This window comes from Vanellus vanellus, assembly GCF_965231255.1.
Source record: "Vanellus vanellus genome assembly, chromosome: 1".
NCBI lineage: Eukaryota > Metazoa > Chordata > Aves > Charadriiformes > Charadriidae > Vanellus > Vanellus vanellus.
The window spans coordinates 203618900-203640454 of record NC_138905.1 but is presented as its reverse complement, the minus strand read 5'-3'; the positions used below and the strand labels follow the sequence as shown (position 1 = coordinate 203640454).

Sequence of the window (21555 nt, the reverse complement as noted above, 5' to 3'; positions counted from 1 at the left end):
TGGGAGCCGTCTCGTATGTTCTCACAGAAATGGGTAGTCTGTGATCTATATTCTTGCACCCATGTCGTCATAATACATGTACTTGATGATATCATTTGCTATTAGAATTATTCTAGATAAGAACTGCTAATTTTCCTTTAAGGGATGTATTTGATGAGAGGGGGAAGTTTTGTGGAAAAGGTTGAGGTGAATGATGTCCAATAATAGAAGTGGGATGAGACAGCTGTCCTCCTCCTCCAAGGATAAAACACTGTATGCTGCCCTGTCTTTCTGTTGCATGACTAATTAAGGATGAGGTTTCACGAAACATCTAATCTCTATCTCACTGCCTGGGATGCTTTCCTACCCGCATCTCATCTAGTGACTGCATGGCTGCAAAATTAGTTGATTCAGCTTCCTGATTCAAAAAGGACTATTTTTCCATTAGACCTGTAAATGAAACCTGATGTTTTTGTGCTTGGGAAAACAGCTAAGTCTGACACGAGGGAGGAAGGATGTGTCCAGTTCTGTGACTGGATGTTCATGTTTGTATAACTGGTTGCATCTTGTCAAGTGATGATGGGTGGATTTGTGTTCCTTGAGGGCAGCACAGATCAAGGCTTGGGCCAGAGTAACTTATTCTTGCCAGCCAGGGCCAGCATGTATGCTGGTCTAGTCTGGTGACTACTCCAGTTCTAGAGAAGCTGCTTTAGCAAGCTGTACTTAAAAAAAAAAAAAAAAAAAAAAAAAAAAACAAAACACAACTATTTTTTTCTGCCTTTTGGTAATGCTTAGAAAGCTTCTCTTTACTTTAAGATAGCATTGCTTGTCATTCATGCCTTAAACTGAAAACAGTTGATCAGATGCATCTTGTGTATTTCAAGTTTAAATATTAGCTAAAGAATATGAATTAGTTAAAGTTTTAAAAACAAACCAAACCCCCTCTTTCAACTGAATGGCAGAAAGGTGACTTTTGCAGGCTATGACTTGAAGAATTACCATTAAGTTTCTACGGGATGCTTCAAATCTGGTCCTGTTCTTTCATTATTCTAGCTTTCATGGTGTTGATGTAATTCTTTTCCAGAAGAGGAAAGATGACTATACATTTAAGCCTAATGCACACAAAGTTTTGTTGGAACACTTTTACAGATGGATCTGATTTTTCTGTGCATGCGCATGTGTGTAAATTTTAAATCAGAGCTGAACAGCAAATTAGATAATCCCCTAGAGCAGCTGTGGAGCTCTTGATAGACACTTCCCACAGCTGAGAGTCAGGCTGGACTAAGCACTAGGACCCAGGATTCAGCCGTGCCATGCCTGAGCAGTGACCTGTGTTGGCTTTCCAGAAAACTATGTAGCTCTAACTCTGCTTCATAAGGTGTGGGCTTCTTGGATGTAGATGATGATGTTGTACTGCAAAATCTTCATTTAGAACCATTTAGAACCACATGTGTAAGAAAGGTATTTGTCGATTGACGTAAAAATGCAGTCAGGACCTTATTTAGTGTAAACTGCACAGCATAGATACTAGACGAGTAACACATTTCAGTCAACATCAGTTCTGTATCCCTGTGTGTTGAGATTTAAGCTGCCCTAAGTTTTCCCTTCACATAACTGAGGTAGGCAAAAGAAGGTGATCTCTGCCCATCTAGGAGCAGCACATCGTCAGCTCTTCACCCCTACATCTCTCTGTTCTCTAGTGTGTTCTTGGACCTGCTCTTCATGCATCCCCAGCTTCCTCAGCTGAGCCTCCGCAGTCTGGAATGGAGGGGAGAAGGTCTGCCATGAGGCAGCAGAGGCAAGGTTTTTAGGTTCTCTTTTGCCCCTTCACTTTAAGACTTCCCTTTACTTCTGGGTCGAGAGAGAGAGAGTTCCTTCTGAAGAGAGAAATATACTGCAGCGTATTTTCACAGTCCTTTTCCTTTGCTTGTCCTTTTCAAGGTTAAGGTTGGGATGCTGAAAATTGCCTAAAATTGGTTATAGCTGTGATACTTCTCTTTGCTGGAATCAAAGTCAGGCTTTTGCCACCAAGAGCTAAGGAATAAGGAACAGAGTTGTTAGTTAAAAAAAAAAAACAGTGGGAAAATTTTAACTGTTTCATTCATTTGCGTCTGTTCAATATTTGTTAGTTTTCCATGGCTACCCTGGGTGCCTTGAGACTTTCTTTGCTAACATCAAAAAATTTTATGTAAATGTATGTAAAACTTTATGTTGAAAGCATACGCAAAAGTGTGCTGTGTTTACAGAGAATGCAACATGAAGATAACATTGATAAGCAAATAATTGGATATTCTACTTGCTGTATTATACTTTTTAGACAACCACTTTCATAATTACATAGGCAAAAGAACTGAAGTATTTTGATCACATGCCATCTGGATTTGCAGGTTGAAATCGATTAATCTTGTTTTGAGCAATTAAAGTCTTCTGAAAACTTCACCCTTAGGATTCCCAGGCTGTGGAGGTGATGCACTTCGGTTTCCACTTTTGGAAAACCTTGGCCTGTCTATTTAAATAGTGCTTGATGGTACTTCACTGCACAAGGGAAAACGCAACGCGAGATAACCATTGCATACTTGATTTTTTTTGTGAGAGGAAGGTGCTGATTTGGGGGGTTTGTTTTTCAAATGTGCTCCAGCCTAAGACAGGTATTTTACAGTTTTCTTAGAGCTTTTGTGCCCAGCCATCCCTCCGGCAGGGGATGTTCTAGGTGCTTGGTGGCATCGGAAACATACACCAAAGCCTGATAGACGTGACAAAGACCCCAGTGCCATTCAGGAGTGGCATTTGGCTGGAGGAAGTGTGAGATACCCAAAGGTGCCTAACAAGCATTAGACATCTCTATTTAGGCAACAAAGTCTTGTCCCTGTGCGTTAACCATGAGGCAGGTCATTTGGCCGCAGTAAAAGGTTCGCTGATACCCTGTCTACATAGAAGTTTTTTCACAACTGCAAATTGTGCCATCTAAAGGATGGTTTGATTTTCTTAGCTATGCCATATGTAGGTTTCATATGACAATTTAATTGCATATGTATTTTAACATTAAAACAATTTAGCTCCATTAGTCTCTTCTCAGACTGTGTGTTGCTGAGCTTGGCAGACGCGATTGTATCTTGGTACCTCGATTCAGATGTTCATCTTTCAGTGGAACCAGCTGCCTACTTTCTTAGGTTATTTTGAGAAGTCACTTTCAGGAATAGATAAAAATATTTTTCCAACAAGTAACAATCATGTGGATAGGAACTTGTCATTGGCAGCTTTGAGAATAACTTCTCTTTGCCTGTTTTGACCTCTGACTGCTGAGTGTGTGACTCTTGCTCAGTCAGACACCCACGTGCGTGTCTGGCTGGTGACCGTGCTTGCCGTACTCCATAGAGTGCCCCAGCATTGGAGGCCCTACAGACAAAAGATGTTTTGAGAGGTTATAGCTTCCAAGGCTTTTTTCCTTCAAAGACCTTAAAGGATTGGAGTAATTTTTAATGGGCTAATGGAAGAAAAAAAACACTTGTGAATTGTTTCATCTGCTTTGTGTCAGCACCAAAATATGTATAAGGAACAAATGCAGGACTGATAGAAGGCTCACATTACTGAGAAATGCTTTGAGACAACTTGTTTCTGTGATTAGGAAATTAGTAGAGCTTTAAAAATAAAAAATAAAAAAAAGGGATGCAGCTAGTGACAAAATCAAGCTGCCAGCCTAATGAGTCACTAATATGACACAAGGTGGAAATTCTTATCGCTATATGCTATGGACTGGGCACTCTTTTCCTTCTATGACAGAATAGAATAAAATAGTTTGGCAACTCTGTAAATTTACCAGGCAGATCTGTGTTTTAGTTTTGTTCTTCTTGCTTTTAATTGGTATGCTTTTACACGGGAAGTACCTTGGTGTGTCCAGATTTCAGTTATATAAAAACCTGTATGTGTATGCAACAGACATTATTGTAGCCCTCAGCTCTAATATCTCTTGTCATCAGTGTGTGTAGCTTTCAAAATCCGTGTTGGTTTGAATGTTACGTTAGAGCATCCAGAAGTCTTGCAACTATCGTAAGCAATCAGCATTTTAGGAGTGTATACCACAACTCTTCAAGACAGTCACTTAAAAAGCTAGTTTGAGGGCTAGGAAGGCAACAGAGAAAATGAAAATGTTCTCATCAGGTGTTTTACCACTACTAACTCTCCTAGCCTAGAAAATGCTTGATTGATTTATGTTCAGGAAGTCTTATATTACTTTTTTTTCATTTAAAAATAAAACCACAGCTATCAACAGGCCAAATATAAAAGTGGTGATAAAAAGAATCATTCATGTATGCTATGAAAGAGAAATGGATAGTTCTTAAGGAATATACTTTATCTTACTTCAACTAAGAGTGGTAGTAGATTAAACATAGTCAACAAACAGAACCAAAGCAGAATGCACTGATATCTCACTCAGGGCTGCAGCTGTCATCCTGACTGCTCTGAGCTTTCACGTACTTCTAGTCACTGGGTAGAGATTTTTAAAAGAAAGTTTCTTGACAAAGAAATACAAACGTTTTTCCTCTTTTTTACAACTAATCAGAAGGAAAAAAAGTCAAAAGCAGGAGCATAATTTCAGTCTTTTCACCATATGATGTATCATAAAGCTGATGAAGCACAAAGATCACAAAAAGGAGAACATCAAATCTGCATGACAACAAAACAGAAGAAAAGAACAAATTTTAATTGCACATCTTTTTCACAGACTTTCTCACTAATCATTTAAATTTCTTGGAATTTGTATCCACTCAGATACCAGCTTAGGCATGTGTCTGAAAAGGAGCGGAAAAAATGTGAAGATTTACATGAGCTATAAATCCACTTGCTCAGCAATGCAGAAAAGCTAGCATGCATTGTAATGCATTTCCTATTTCTGTTTCATAGAGTTTAAGTATATTTAAAATTTATGTTCTGGATGAAGGAATTTTAAGTCTGTATTAGGCAAGAGAGAAATTAAGGAGCTGAACTGCTTGGTTCCCCCTCTGCCCTTGAAAGTGTGGCTTGAATTCCAACCTGATGGAAAGCAATAGGCAAGAACATCCATTTCTTTCAGAGAGGCCAGGATTTCATTCCAGAAATGATTTCTCTGACTTACGGGAAGAAACATACTGTTACTAAAGTGCAGTCTAACAAAACGCTTGTTCATTGTCTGGAGTGAAAAGTGGTTTTATCCATTTGAAACCATGGAGATTGTTTAGAGTAATAACAGTGCAGTGATTTCACTGGGACTTGGTAGCTGGAACAAGCCCTTCCCGACTGTTTTAAAGTGGATTGCAATATGTTTAGGGTTGCACATGACGCGCTGGTAGCGTGAACAGTAACTTCTTGTATCAGGCTTTGCAAAGGAGGCCTTATGGCTGCCCACTGGGTACTGAACGTGCACCAAGTGTCCTGATTTTGTGTTGTTGCAGGGAGATGTAATTAGACTTGCCATGGCTGGAAATACCATTGGCCATTTTTTCCATGCATGTGTGCATGTGCATTTTAAATGTGACATATTTGAGCGTGGTTTGGTTTCCCATTTCTGGAAAGTTATGAAATACACAAAGATACTACTCTTTCAGCCAAACAATCAGAAGAATAATTGTATAGTATAAAACAATACCTAGAAAAAATATTGCTATGTGTTTTATTATTACAGTGTAATAGTGTATTACATGATATTATCATACAAAGCAGAGAATGTATTATTGCAAAAGTCAATAACCGTAGCTAAATGGGATATTGAGATACATAGATGTCCTGCTCCTGACAGTGTTCATAGTATGGACTTATAGGCACAGAAGATGGACTTAAACTATCCTTGGAGTAACCTCTGCCAGCTAAAATCTACAAACTTTCATTATCATGGCTGGCAACAATTGCAATATCTTAGTATATGAGTATGTTTCCAGGTCCTGTCTCCAGCATCATTGGAAAAGGAGATAGTACAGTTCCTCACTTAAATCCAGATAATGGTAGTGGGCTCTTATTTTTTTCTCTCTTTTACTTTTTTTTTTTTTTTCTTTTCTTTGGTGCCTGTGACCTTCAACACAGCCTCTGCTGAGGATGATGCTTTGTGAGAGGTGTTAGCCATGACTCATTCCCTCTCAACACCTAGACACAAGTGAACGTGTATGCCACCTCCTTCGCAGGCTGCTAGAATCTGAACATTGTTTCAAAATTTTTTTCTCACTTTTACTGTGCCGCTTCATCCATTGCACAATTACTCAAGCTCCCTCAAAGTACCAAGGAACATACAGCAGTGCTATGTTTTAGAAAGCTGGAAGTGGAAGGTACCTTAAAATGGTCCTAGTAAAAAAAAAAAAAAAAAAAAATCAAATACCTTTCTGGTGTATTTATTTACCTCAAAACATGCAAGTAGGAGGAACTTTTAGGTTCCCTGTGGCTATCCATCATCATATTGTCTTCTTCACAAACCTCTCCAGAGTGATTCCACCTTTCTGGAAAACAGATTGTGGCATACCTGCTATACATGACAAGCCAGCCAAGTGAAAGGCAGCAGCTCGCTGCCACACCCCTCTGTTTCTTCTGCTACGTAGAGCTGTGGAGTTGGAAGAGACCTCACAAAAGTTGCTGTGCATGGAGAACCCAGACTGGTCCCAGAAGATCTGTCTGAATTGTTCTGCAAAGTGTCTGGTGAGGAGATCCCAAAATCCATGGGCGGAGTGTCCCATTGATGAGTTAGAAAACTTTTTCTAACATATTGTTTAACTGTTCCTTACACTAGTTAAGGACCTTTCTGTCCTTACCCAGTGGGACTATGGTGGGTCAGCTGTGGCTGACACCCTGGCACCCACCCAGTTGGGTACTTGCTCCCCCCACCAGCAGAACTGGGGAGAAAACGGGAGGAACAGGAGCAAGAAAACTCATGGGTCAAAGTAATGACAGGGACATCACTCACCGAGTACTGTTGCATGCCAAACAGACTCAACTTGGGGAATTTAACTTACTTTATAGCCAATTAACATATTTCATTACTGATTCAGACAATGGGAAACAAAAGAACCAAAACCCAAGCATTAAAATACGTACAGGAAAAACATCTGTCCTCTCCTTTTCCCAGGCTCGCTTCACTCCAGGCACCTCTCCTCCCCCTTGTCATGGCTGCAGGTGACACTGAGTCCCTTTAGAGAGGCAGTGAGGGGCACCAGGGCTTGGAGTCAGGACCTGGTAGTTTCTCTCTGCTGCTCCTTCCTCTCGTGCTTTTCTTCCTGTGCTCCACAGGCTGCAATCCCCCTGGGGGTGTACCTGCTCCCCATGGAGCACCTCTTCCTCCTCTTCCTCTGGCCTTGGCGTTCCCTCATTCCCATCTTCTCCATTGTGGAGCTGGCTGGAGCCAGGCATGTCCAGCATGGGCCAGCCTCTGACCTCTTCTCACAGAGGCCACCTTGCAGCCCGCTGCTACCAAAACTTTTCCATGGATACCCAATGGTCAATCGCTGTCCTTTATTTTTATTACTTCCTATATATTGAGGATTGTTTTGTTCTTCCGCACGCTGTCGTTTTTTTCCAGATTAACTAAATGTGCTTCCTTCAGCCTTTCCCCATAGGTCTTGTTTCACTTTCTTTTGGATTCTTTCCAGTTCCTCTGTGTCTTTTGTAATATGCCATGCCCCAAACTGGATGTAGAAGTTGGCTGAGGACTCATCTGCCTTCTGAAAATGACATAATTGCATCTCTTGCCTTACCTCAGACAGTTATTGCACAACAGAAGCACATCTTTTGTTTTGCTTGTGTCTGATCCGTTTTTGCTGAACTGTCTCTTCACGGCTTTTTTAATACACAGTTAATTTCTCCTCCTGAAGTGCAGTGCTAAGCAAATTCTTAGTTTTGTCATGGTGATTTTGAACAGGCTGTCCAGTGTGCCTAATCTATCCTGCAGAGTGCCTGCCACCCCCTTGGGCTTGGAGTCCTTCTCTTTCCCTGTTCAGATGGGACCTCACAGAGCTCCTGCAGCCGGGATCTGCTGTCTCTTCCCATGCCACCATGCACACTGGCGCTCAGTGCTCATCTGTTGACATTTCCTAAACACGTTGCGCTCTTGCATCTTGGTATTTCAGGCCTCCTGCGTTCCCTCAGCAGGTCTCTGTGGGGCCTGTTATACCCTGTACTTTTGGCTGGGCTATGAGGATTTTTAACACTCTATACTTAGCTTTTTTCGTTGTAAAATCTGTATAGATTTGAGAGGTTGTTGAGGCCCCATCCCTGGAGGTGTTCAAGGCCAGGCTGGATGTGGCCTTGGGCAACCTGGTCTAGTGAGAGGTGTCCCTGCCTATGGCAGGGGGGTTGGAACTCGATGATCTTCAAGGTCCTTTCCAACCTAAACCATTCTATGATTCTAAAAACATTCAGCAGATTCAGTATCCCTCTCCGACACCATTTTGCAAGTGATGGCAATATTTGGGCAAAGCTCAGACTGACTCCCAGTTGCCTTTAGAAACCACGGAGCAATTGAAGAGCATGACTTTGAGATCTGCGTTTCACTGCACTGTTTACAGTCATAGAAAAGCAAAATCCTGTAATAAGAAATTTCAATGTGTGTTTCAGCCACGGGAACAAAGAAGTATTTTCTTGTCGAGGAATTAAATTGGCAGTAGACTGGTTTTTGGAGAGAGGCCACAAGGATGTTACAGTGTTTGTGCCAGCGTGGAGGAAAGAACAGTCGAGACCTGATGCTCTTATCACAGGTAAGCTCTGTTCCACCTTAGCTGGTTTGTTTGATGTTTTGCATAGCATAAGTGCCGCTGTTTAAAGGGACAAATCTTTAGAAATGGAATGTGTTAATATAATTGCGATCTTCAGGAAGGATAAAGACAAAGCAAGGCCATGTCCAAGCCCTGCTTTTCTGCTCACCTGATAAATTTTCCATTAACATTGCTACTTATTTCTTGAAGAATGTAATTGCCGTTTTTTAAACCTGTTACGCCCATGTAGCATTGGCAGCAGAGAGTTTTGAAGTTAGTGATTCACTGGATGATCTTTCTTGTGGTGAGCAGATTCTGCCAGGCTGGCCTGTCTGCCAGCACCTGTGGTGAGTCACTGGCCACACTTGGGGTTACGGGAATTATCCTGACAGAAAGGGAACGGTTCCCCTTTTCATCATAACTATTAACAAGTGAGACAGCTTTTGAAAATTTTAATTTTGAACGTGTTTATCTAGAAAAAAAAAATTGGTGTAGAGGCATTTTCTGCGTGAAGGCTGGAGAATCGTCCTCCCTTTGCCCTAAAGTTGAAGCAGAAGAGAATTTGGGCTTAAAAACATCTAGAATTTAGGGAGAAGAGGGATTGGGGTTTTTTTAGTTTTGGTTTGTTTTTTTTTTTTTTTAAACATAGCTACCTTTGAAGGGGGGAAGCTTTTGAGAGTAGTAGCTGTGGCTTCTAAAAGAATATGGAAGGATATTTTGATTACCACATGCAGTTTCAAATATCTGGACAGATCTTCACAAAACTTCATTTCATTTGCTTGATTGCTACTAAAACATACCATGTCAATGCAAGCAAATGTTTGGAAAGTTGCTGTTCTCCCCTCATCATGGGCAGTGTGGAGCCCTTCTCTTGAAGACTTTCTCTTTCATTGTACAAGTGTTTCAGGTATGAAAAGAGCATTGGCTAAGTAATAAAGATTTGGCTATTTAGAAATAAATTGAGAAATCTGCTAGAGCTGTGGATAGGGCTTGAATCTCTAAAAGGAGTTTCAAGAAAGCACCAAGACATAGAATTGACCAGTTGTCCAGCAATGAAAAATCAGTTTGCCCTGAAAATGGGGGGAAGATCAAAGAAGATTATTGTATCTTCTGTAAAACAGAGATTCCTCATTTTTTTTAATCAGGATGCAGAGAGCCTGTTTTCTACTAGTCTTGTGAAATACATTGTGCTGGCACTCCCATTTTCAGAAATAATGCACCTGAAATATGCAGCCACCTGGTATTTTGAAAAAGTCTTAGATGACTAATGTGAGGATGGTTCAAGACTGTCAGTATTTGCGAGAAGCTTCTTGGGTTAAACAGCAGCTGCATCTTTTTTATCATTCCTTGCTAATCATCACATGGCAGATTTTTTTATTCTTTCTTAGCAGGCAAAAAACCACTTTCCATCACACTCTTGTTCATCATTTACCACATGGCGGCAGGGGGGTGGTGAATACAAAAAGGTTGAATTTAATTTAAAATCCTGTGCCTTTTCTACTAAGCAGATAAATGCTTGTATCAAATAGATTGCTTATATATAATATTAATGCTGTATTTCTTCCTGTTAGAGTCTTTTTTTTTTTTCTAGATGGAACATGTTCCCTGACAAGTTTCTTGTTCTACAAACCAGTTGAGTTATTTGAGATCTAAACCATTGTAAGAGCATGTTCACTGTGCAAGCATCATATTCTGCCATTTTAGACGTTGCCTAGTATTTTGTTTATTTTGCTTTCATAGCTTGTCTGCTCTGAGGAGAGTGATAGCTAGGAGAATTGGCACAAGGGGCTATGTGCTCCAGTGCTGGGTGCGCTGGTGCTACATCCAGGATCTTAGTTCAGACCAACCTCCTTAGGCCATCTTTCAAAGCTCCTCAGGATCTCCAAGTCCCACACAGAGAAAGAGAAAATTGTTTTGGATGGGTGATTGGTGGACTGTGTAGGACAAGAAGGAATTAGATAAAATGTTGAACACACTTACTTAGCAGGATTAAAAAGAATTCTCTTTGGATGTGGTAAGACTTTATATGTAAAACTGCAGACCCTTTAAGGAAAGATATGTTCCGAGCTATTACTGGAGGTAAAATAACAGAAACAAAAAAAACCCCACATTTGCTCTTGGTTACAGGATGACATCAGACATCTTTTTAGGGGATGCTGTTAACATTTGTGAAGAGTCTGAGCATTTGTGTAGAACATGGGTTTTCTAGTCCTTGTGGGTACTAGTAGTAACCCCTTCTCTCAGTGGGTAGAGACTTTTATGAGACAGTCCCATTAATGCGAGGTACTGGAATTATTTCATAAGATGTTTCTTGCTGGGTACTACAAAAAGATGGATGAGGTCTGTCTTTACCAAGGAGCTCAGTTACGGGGAAACCTTTGGCTGTGCTTGGGTGTAGCCCTCCTATTCACTGAAACGTTCAGTAATGTGTAAAACCACCCCTTCTACCAGAGGAGTTTTTCACAGGCATTTTGATAAATAGTGTTTCTTTTGAACCACAGCAACATGAACAAGGTGTTAGTCTTAGAGAAATGGTGTGGAGCAGGAACTTTTGACATTTTTGTGATTTTTTTTCAAAAGTATTGCCAGTTGTCTGCTAACTGTAACTTCAAATACCATATATCAGACACCTTCTGCTGGACTATAGCCATTTAAGACATGTTTAGTCGTAAATGCTTGGATTTTCTTCCTCAAATCTAATGTCTTTGGAGATTAAACAAACATCTTTTTCTTTTCTTTCTTGTTCTTTTTTAACTTACGATTCTTATTCTTTGTAGATCAAGAAATCTTGCGTAAATTAGAGAAGGAGAAGATTCTAGTGTTCACACCGTCCCGCCGAGTGCAAGGGAGAAGGGTGGTATGCTACGATGACCGATTTATAGTGAAGTTGGCCTTTGAGTCAGATGGCATCATTGTTTCTAATGATAACTACAGGGATCTAGCTAATGAAAAGCCTGAATGGAAGAAGTTCATAGATGAACGCTTGCTGATGTATTCATTTGTTAATGACAAGTAAGTCGTTCTGTCTTTATACATGCTACTAACATGACTGAGGAATGGACAGTTTGAAGACTTAATCATTAAGTACATGTACAAAAATGGGAGAAATAGTCGATCATAGATTTGGTCTTCTGATTAAACATACTTGAACTCGGTTTGTTGCTAGAGCTTTTTCATAACATATGTTTATATCTTTTTTTGCTACTTTTTCCCCTTTTGATGCATGCCAATGGATATGCTATATTTGGTGCATACCATGGTATGATATCCCAGTTCTCTTGATATACTGAGCCAGCATTTTTGAGTGCCTGTGGTTAAACTCCTAAATCCTAGAGTCATAGAAAAACCCATGCTGGAATGAACCTCGGGAGGTCTCTAGTTCAACTGTCTGCTTAGATCTATGTTATCTATGCTATGGTGTCTTTATATGCTGGCATACAGATCAACTGCAGTTACTACCGATGGCTTCTCGTAGTGGGAGGGGCTCAGTACTCTGCCAAGCTGGCACTTTTATCTGAGTGCATAAATCCTGGTGCAAGAGTCCTAGACAATGAGCACAGTTTTGCAAAGTTATTTGTGGCGTTTTAAGAAATCACTGCCTGTATTGCTGCCCTTACTTTGCTTTAGGAATGGTTTATGTGCAGCCTTGCTTTGCAGCGGAGCAGTCAGCTGAGTGAGACTGAAGGTGTCCCCAGGGTATATTTCTATGACATGTCTCTCGGGCAGTACCCGTAGCAGAACAGTGGCCTTTCAAAACAGCTCTCAAAGTACCCAGGCTTAAAAATATCAATGTGGCAGGTTATGGGGTAGGACACAGTCATGAGGTTCTTGGTCATTACGTGAGGAATATGTAAAGGCTTGTTTGCTTCCATAATTTTTTTTTTTTTTTTTTGCTTAATAGATTTATGCCTCCTGATGATCCTCTTGGCCGCCATGGTCCAAGTCTGGACAATTTTCTTAGGAAGAAGCCTATTGTGCCAGAACATAAGAAGCAACCGTGTCCATATGGTAATTTGATTTAACTCCTCAGTTTTCTGTACTGCTGGGACTGGGGACCAAGCTCCTGCTTTATTTTAACACTGCCAAAAATAAAAGCTTTTAAACTGAGGTTTTTACATTGTTGTCTTAGCCTGAGAATGGTTGAAATGCTGAGCTGATAGTGGAAACTGAAGTGATTTTTTTCATGTGCTACTTAGAGAACAGTTCTGTCTGCTAGTTGAACTAAAGGAGCAACTTTATTAATCATAGAATCACGGAATAATTTGCATTGGAAGGGAACTTTAAAGGTCATCTAGTCCAACCCTCCTGCAATGAGCAGGGACATCTTCAACTAGATCAGGTCGCTCAGAGCCCTGTCCAACATGACCGTGAATGTTGCCAGGGATGGGGCATGTACCACCTCCCCAGGCAACCTGTTCCAGTGTTTCACCACCCTTATGGTAAAAAAAATTGCTTCCTTATATCTAGTCTGAATCTACCCTCTTTTAGTTTAAAACCACTATGCCTTATCCTACCACAACAGGCCCTGGTAAAAATTTTGTCCCCACCTTTCCTGTAGGCCCCCTTTGAGTACTGAAAGGCTACAATAAGGTCTTCCTGGGGGCCTCCTTTTCTCCAGGCTGAACAATCCCAACTCCCTCAACCTGTTCTCATAGGAGAGGTGCTCCAGATCATCTTTATGGCCCTCCTCTGGACTTGCTCTGACAGGTCCATGTACTTCTTATGTTGGGGACCCCAGAGCTGGACACAGTACTCCAGGTGGGGTCTCACAAGAGCAGAGCAGAGGAGCAGAATCACCTCCCTCAACCTGCTGGCCACGCTTCTTTTGATGCTGCCCAGGATACAGTTGGCCTTCTGGGCTGCGAGCACACGTTGTCAACTCATGTCCAGCTTTTCATCCACCAGTACCCCCAAGTCCTTCTCAGCAGGGCTGCTCTCAATCCCTTCATCCCCCAGCCTGTATTGATACTGAGGGTTGCTGCAACCCATGAGCAGGACCTTATACTTGGCCTTGTTGAACCTCGTGAGGTTCACATGGGCTCACTTCTTGAGCTTGTCCAGGTCCCTCTGGATGGCATCCCATCCCTCAGGCATGTCAACTGCATCACTCAGCTTGGTGTCATCAGCAAAGTTGCTGAGGATGCACTCAATCCCACTGTCTATGTCATTGATGAAGATACTAAACAGTACTGGTCCCAATATGGACGACTGAAGGATGCTACTTGTCACCAGTTTCCATCTGGACATTGCACTGTTGACCACTACCCTCTGAATGCGACCATCCAACCAATTCCTCGTCTGCTGAACAGCCCACCCATGAAATACATACCTCTCCAATTTAGAGAGCGGGATGTCCCTTCCAACCTCACTGATTCTATGATTCTATGATTCTATGTTGTTGGGGACAGTGTCAAAGGTCTTACAGAAGTCCAGATAGACAACATCCATAGCTCTTCCCTTGTCCACAGATGCAGTCACACTCCATCACAGGAGGCCACTAGGTTGGTCAAGCATGACTTGCCCTTGGTGAAGCCATGCTGGCTGTCTTGAATCTCCTCCCTGTCCTCCATGTGCCTTAGCATAGCTTCTGGGAGGATCTGTTCCATGATCTTTCCAGGCACAGAGGTGAGGCTGACAGGGTGGTAATTCCCAGGGCCCTCCTTTTTACCCTTTTTAAAAATGGGTGCAATGTTTCCCTTTTTCCAGTCTCTGGGGACTTCTCCTGACTGCCATGACTTCCCCAATATCATGGAGAATGGCTTGGCAACTACATCAGCCAATTCCCTCGGGACTCTGGGATGCATCTCATAAGGTCCCGTAGAATTCTGTATGTCCAGGCTCCTCAGGTGGTCACGAACCTGATCTCTTAACAGTGGGAGGGACTTTGCTTCCCCCACTCTCCATCTTGTTGTCCATCCACTCAAGAGGTATGGGAAGAGAGGTTGCCAGTGAAGACTGAGGCAAAAAAGTTGTTGAATACATCAGCCCTCGCCTTGTCCGTTTTTACCAGTTTGCCAGTCTGGCTCATCACAGGGGGTGTGCTTTCTTTGACCTTCCTTTTCTGGCTGACGTACCTGTAGAAGCCCTTCTTATCATTCTTTGTGTCCTTTGCAAGTTCAGCTCCAGCTGCACCTTGGCCTTCCTGACCCCAACCCTACACAACTGGGCACCATTCCTATGCTCTTTCCTGGATACCTGTCCCTGCTTCCACTGCCTGTGCATTTCCTTCTTGCCCTTTAGTTTGGCCAGCAGGTTTCAACTCAGCCATGCTGCTTTTTTGCCTTCCTTTCCTAATTTCTTACACCTGGAGATCAAGAGGTCTTGTGCTCTATGGAAAGCATCCTTAAAGATGTGCCAGCTCTGTTCTGCTCCCTTGTCCCTGAGGGCAGTTTCCAAGGCGGTCATATTGACTAACTCCTTGAAGAGCTGGAATTTTGTTTTCCTAAAATTCAGGGTCCTGACTTTACTCTTTGCCTGACCCATATCCCTCAGGACTGTGAACTCGACCAGTGCGTGATCACTGCAGCCCAGGCTGTCTCCAATCTTGACATCACCAATAGCTGATCTGCATTGGTGACCAACAGGTCCAGTATCGCATCCCTTCCGGTGGGGCTATCTGTTACCTGCCTTAAGAAGTTATCCTCAATGCACTCCAGAAGTCTCCTGGATTGCCTACAGCTCACCGTGCTACTCTTCCAGAAGATTTTGGGGTGGTTGAAGTCCCCCAGCAGGACAAGAGCCTGCAAACACGATGCCTCCTGTAGCTGGAGTAAGAAGGCTTTGTCAATAGGCTCCCCTTGATCAGGCAACCTGTAGTAGACACCAACCACAAGGTTCCCTTTGTTGCCTTGGTCTCTGACTCTTATCCATAAGCTTTCAACCTGCTCGTGTCTGTTCTTCAGAGACAGCTCTTTACTCTCTATCCATTTCTTGATGTAGAACGCGATGCCTCCAGCCTTCCTTCCTCACCTGTCCCTTCTGAACAGTTTGCAGCCATCGATAGCCGCACTCCAGTCATGGGATTCATCCCACCAAGTTTCAGTAATGGCAGCTAGGTTGTAGCTCTACAGCAGCATGGTGGCTTTCAGCGCCTCCTGTTTGTTGCCCATGCTGTGTGCACTGGTGTAGAGGCCCTTCAGCTGGGCTGTCAGCTGTGTCACTTTTCTAGAGGAACACTCCTTTGAGGTATTTCACTGGTGTTTCCCTCTTGGCTGCTATTCCCTCAGGAGTCCCTGGCTCATCTCCGTAAGTCTTCAAGTGTGCTGCAGTGTAGCCAGCACATCTCAGAGCGACAGGCTGCAGGCCCTTGCTAGCACCCTGTCCCTCTAACCTTGGTGTGTCATCCCACAGCTTGTCACACGCAAGCCTGATGTTGTCCCCCTCCCCCTTCAAGCCTAGTTTAAAGCTCTGTCAATGAGCCCCACTAGCTTGTGAGCAAAGACCTTCTTCTCCCTTTCAGAAAGGTGAATCCCACCTGATACCAGCAAGCCTGCTACTGTGTAGGCGATCCCATTATCAAAAAAAACCCAAAATTGTGGAAGTGACACCAGCCACAGAGTCGTGTATGAATGGATTGGGCTCGTCTGTTTCTTCCGATGTCACTGCCTGCAACTGGAAGGAGAGAGGAAAAAATAACCTGTGCTCCAGATTCCCTTACCAGCCTTTCCAGGGCCCTAAAGTCTCTTTTGGTTGCCCTTTGACTATGTGTTGTGGCTTCATTGTCACCCACATGGAAAAGCAGTAATGGGTAGTAGTCTGTCATTCGTAGGAATACACTAAAACAGCACCTAAATTCTGCAGGCTCCAGAAAGTCCTTTTCTAATGTGATTTGGTCATAAAACATCTGAATCTTCTTCCAGAATGTTGATTGAGCTGTTTGAAGTTTAGCTACTGAGCATCCCTACAGGCACACCACTGTCTTGACTGAGCTGAAACCTGCTGGTCTTACGACTCTGTGGGACTTCCCTGTTAAGTTCTCTGCTGTATATCTCCTTGGCCCAATACAGCAGGTGTGTACAGACACACTGGCAGTGTCACGTTGAGCTCAACGCGTGGCTGGTAGCATTGGTCTGCATTCCTAGAGCACTAGCTGCAGCACGCTACCACTGCCTCTTTTTCCCCACAATACCAAGAGAGGAGATCTTCTATCTCAACTCGTGTCACACAAAACCATTTCCAAGATCTTTCAAATCATGAGTAAAACTTTAAATGAGGGGTATTTCCATTGTTTGATGGTTAACAGGTTTTGGTTGAAGTTCTTTTTTAGCTGATTATGTTTGTATTAATAGGGAAGAAATGTACCTATGGACACAAATGCAAATACTATCATCCAGAAAGAGGAAATCAGCCTCAGCGATCTGTAGCTGATGAACTTCGTGCCATGTCTAGAAGCACAGCTGCCAAAACTACAAGTGAAGGAGGACTGGTAAAAAGCAATAGTGTTCCCTGTAGCACTAAAAATGATGGCACTTCTGAGCTGAAGCGTGCTACTCCAAAGAGGCAATCGGATCCTAGTATAAGGACTCAAGTCTATCAAGACTTGGAGGAAAAGCTTCCCACCAAAAACAAATTGGAAACCAGGTCTGTACCTTCTTTAGTTAGTATACCAAGTTCCTCTGCTGCAAAACCCCAAAGTACCGCACCTTTAACTAACGGCCTTCCATCCGGAGTTCTCTTCCCACCTCAGGATCAAAGACCACAGGGACAGTATCCTACAGTGATGATGGCAACCAAAAATCACGGAACGCCGATGCCTTATGACCAGTATCCAAAATGTGAGTCTCCTGTGGATGTAGGGTATTACTCTATGCTGAGTGCGTATTCAAATCTAAGTATGTCCGGTCCACGTAGTCCTGAAAGGCGCTTCTCCTTGGACACAGATTATAGGATTAGCTCTGTAGCTTCTGACTGCAGCAGTGAAGGGAGCATTAGTTGTGGCAGTAGTGATTCCTACGTGGGTTACAGCGATCGCTCTTACATGAGTTCGCCTGACCCACAGCTAGAGGAGAACTTGAAGTGCCAGCATATGCACCCCCATGGCCGCCTTAACACACAGCCCTTCCTACAGAGCTACCACGAGCCTCTCACGCGAGTGCAAAGCTATAGTCATGAAGAACCAAAGCATCACCACAAACCTCCAATTCCATACATGGCTGTGCATCTACAGCATCCAACAGTCAGTGCTCGTTCTAGTTGTCCAAACGACTACTCTACATCTCAGAGCTCGTCACATTCAAAGACAATGCATCTGGGGAGAGCCCTCGTGTCCACAAGAATAGACAGCATTTCAGACTCGCGTTTATACGATAATTCTCCATTAAGACACAGAAAGCCTTATTCTGGCCAAGATGGGCTTGGAATTTGGGATAGGCAGAGTTACGGGATGGATGTGTATGGCTACCGCCAGACCTACTCCTTGCCGAGTAACCCCACGCAGCCGTGTTATGAGCAGTTTGCCTTCCAAAGCTTACCTGAACAGCAGGACCAGACCTGGCGCGTACCTTACTGTGGAATCCCTCAAGACCCTCCAAGGCACCAAGACACCCGGGAGAAGGTTTACATAAATCTCTGCAACATATTCCCCCCTGATCTCGTGAGGATTGTTATGAAGAAGAACCCTCACGTGACGGACGCTCAGCAGCTCGCTGCAGCCATCTTGGTGGAAAAATCTCAGCTAGGTTATTGAGAGATGATGCATCTTTGTGGTGTCTAGTAGTTTTCAGCTCAGCTCTAATGCTGAGGGAGGTTTGCTACAATAGCATTCGGGATCTCCTTCTCAGCAAGGAGGTTATATAGTAATCCGTTTATGTGAAATACTGTATCATGGAGTCTGTATGTATAGCCCCATGCATCGGAAGTACCAGATATGTTTTGTGTTCTAGTTTGAAAATTTTTAAATGGCTATTTTCACAGCTGGAGAATGTTCCAGTTTAAATTAATATATATATATATCTATATAAAAAAAAAAAATCTGTGGTCTCTGGTTATAATCTTTGGTGCATCAGGGGTTTATATGCAGCACTTTCTATCCTCGTTACATGTTGTTGGGATTTTTGTTTTCGTTTTTTAACTTGCTGGATGTTTGTCCTTGGGCTGCGTGGTATTAAAACAACCTGCAGAAAGAGGATTTTGCTACTTCTGGCAGGCAGTTTTCAAGCCAAGTTTTTGAACTTTTTACAACACCATAAGTATGTACGTTTGGTTGGTTTTGTGAGCTTTTTTGTGCTATAATCATCTATTTATAGGAAACAAAGATTTACTACAGCACTGACTTCATTTTTTAAACGGATAATTAAGTTACCAAGTTAATGGTGAAATGGGTAATAATGTATTAGTAATTTATAGTACGGCACTTTTAATTGCTTTCTTTGTTTTGTTTAAATAGTTACATGTTTTGTTGATGCAGTTGATGAGTAAGATCAGATGCAATCAGAGGAAGAAAAACAAATCTTTTTTTTTTTTTTTTATTAATTTATGGATAAGGTAAAAGCCTTATTGCCTGATTTTCAAAGGTGCTGAGAATTTGCAGCACCCTTTGAACCTAGCAGAAGCTGCAAACGCTCGGAACCTCCCCAAACCAGGCCACCCTGTTTCAATTCCTGTGTGTTGTTACCCAGCTCTGCGTGTTTCTGGTCAGTAGAAGGGAGCCTGAAATCACAGGGTCCCATTGAGTTCTTTTATGTGTTTTTTCTTTGTATTGCTGCACAAGCGTACTGGATAAAAGATGCTTTTCATAAAATATTTACCTGTTTTTAAATGAATTTAATTATCTCAATGCAAGTTTTGTATTTAAGATACTGTTTGATTTTTCTTGCTATTTATCAAGGCTGGCCTGAAAAGGTTTTGTGTATTGAGGATATGCAACATTTATTAACTGCACTATGGTAATGATATTGTAGCTCAAAATAATAACTTAAACTTTTTTTTTTTCTTTCTGTTTCGGTTGGGGAGGGGAGGGTTGTGGGGAGAGAAGATACCGTATGTGTTCCTGAAGTTAGTTTTTGGACTGTTGCATCGTGTAGGCCTGATTCTTGCCACAAATAGCGTAGTTTTAGAAACAGACAAACCAAGTCTGTTTTAGTATTAGTAAGGGATATTTCTGGTTTTAAGTCATGGGTTTTACTAGCACCTGGTAAGCTTTTATATATATATATATGATAGAAATAGATTTTGCAATTGATGTCAGATGTACTTACGTGACATAGTCAGTTGCCAACAGCTTTAGGTTTCCATCCGTTGTAACAATGTTCAGTGTTAAAAAAAAAAAAATCACTAGTTTACACTATTACCGCTGATAATTTTGGTACACTTGCTGGAATTTAAAGTAAGGCCCTGAAGAACCAGAAAGTACCTTTTACTGTTGATACAAATTGTATCTTTTTAACTGAGAACTATTTTGATTTGTAGATTTAGTAGAAACACAAATGTATAATTATAACTAGTCTTTTGGGCAACATTTTATCCCTTATTTAAAAATTAGGTATTTCAGACATAGAATAGACTTAGGCAAGTAAAAGTAGGTATTTATTTGGGTGTCTGTCTCAATTTCACATATTAAAAAGAAAAAAGAAACTATTGGCATCTTCTTCCTCCCAAAACCTTTGTAGTGGGAACTCACTAAAATAAAGGTAAAATGCTGCCTGAAAATGATGTCCAAGCACCTTTGAATACGAAGACGTTTTCACTACTTGTGCGACACCGTGTGTTGCAGCGAGTAGGGTTTGGGTATACAGTAAATGCTTCTAAAGAGCATTGTGCTTATAGACATATCCAATAATCTGAACCATGTTCAGCAAACCAATTCAGGACGTAGTGCTCATGCAGCTTCCACTGCTGACGTGCTGCGGGATCTGCCGTCGCCTGTCCCCGCGGCGATACCGGAGGGGCTCTACGCCATCTGTCCTGCGTTGTCTGTTTAGGGAGAGGACCTCTTCAGCTGTGGCAACAGTTTTTTCCCTGGATTTGGTTGGTCGCCATCCGTAGAGCATGTTTTAATGTAGAGATCGATGCAGCGCTGACGCTGAGGTTTGGACTGGGAAATGGGTCTCATCTTAGTTGTACACTAAGATTTTTTTAAATTGAATTACGCTTACGTACTACACCATAGTGTAGATGCAGCTGTTTTAATAATGCAGTTCTTATATTTGTGTTTTTAATGGGTTTCTACATTTATTTTTTATGTAGGAATTCACTTCTGCCAGAAGTTGAATTCCTTTAAGCGTGAACAGAAAAGTGTATGTAATAGAGATGTTTCTTCCTTTTCCCTGTCACACGAGCATCAGAATGCTTCCTACTACCTACATGTAGCAGTCTGGCCTACAGTATCGGATCAGCAGGCTTGGCCACCTTGTTAAAACGGTGCGAGGAGACGCATGGGACTGTGTGCTGCAGCGCCCAGACCTGGGCTATCAGTAGCGATTGCCTCCGCGTACATTTAATGCAGTATTGAATCCCTGAAGAGCGTGTTGATTGCTAGAGAATTCCTGTAATAGGTTCTGTGCTTTGTACTCAAGCCCTGAAAATGCTTTAAAAGTATAAGAGCAGGAGTAATTTGGTGGGTTTTAAGGTTGTGCAATGATGTGCTAGTTCCCCTTAGACTCTGTTATGTTGGGTAAAGCAAATTTACTGTGGACAGCGTATTTGCCTGGATACTGCCTTTGGTTTTGCCGTGATAATAGAGAGAATGAGGAGTTGCATGTGAGCTCCTCCACAACAAAGAGATCGGTCTATGTATTTAACAGCCTATAGAAAGGACCCAGTAATAAAGATGAAAGCAATGATACTGGTCAAATACTACATTTGTCAATGTAATTGCGTTGATGCAAATAACCGAACTGTAACATCCCATGTTTTTTAAACAGTAAAAGGTAGT

The 21555-nt window shown here is 42.2% G+C and overlaps 1 protein-coding gene across 1 annotated transcript in view; it reads left to right on the top strand.

Moving 5' to 3' along the window:
- The window catches only part of ZC3H12C (zinc finger CCCH-type containing 12C), a 44030-nt gene extending 25371 nt beyond the window's left edge, over positions 1-18659 (top strand). Inside the window, exons 3-6 of the mRNA XM_082482242.1 lie at positions 8548-8687; positions 11462-11696; positions 12586-12692; positions 16973-18659. Coding sequence (XP_082338368.1) covers positions 8548-8687; positions 11462-11696; positions 12586-12692; positions 16973-18369 — 1879 coding nt within the window. The 3' untranslated portion in view covers positions 18370-18659. The remainder of the gene's footprint in view (positions 1-8547; positions 8688-11461; positions 11697-12585; positions 12693-16972) is intronic.
- The last annotated feature ends 2896 nt before the right edge of the window (positions 18660-21555 follow it).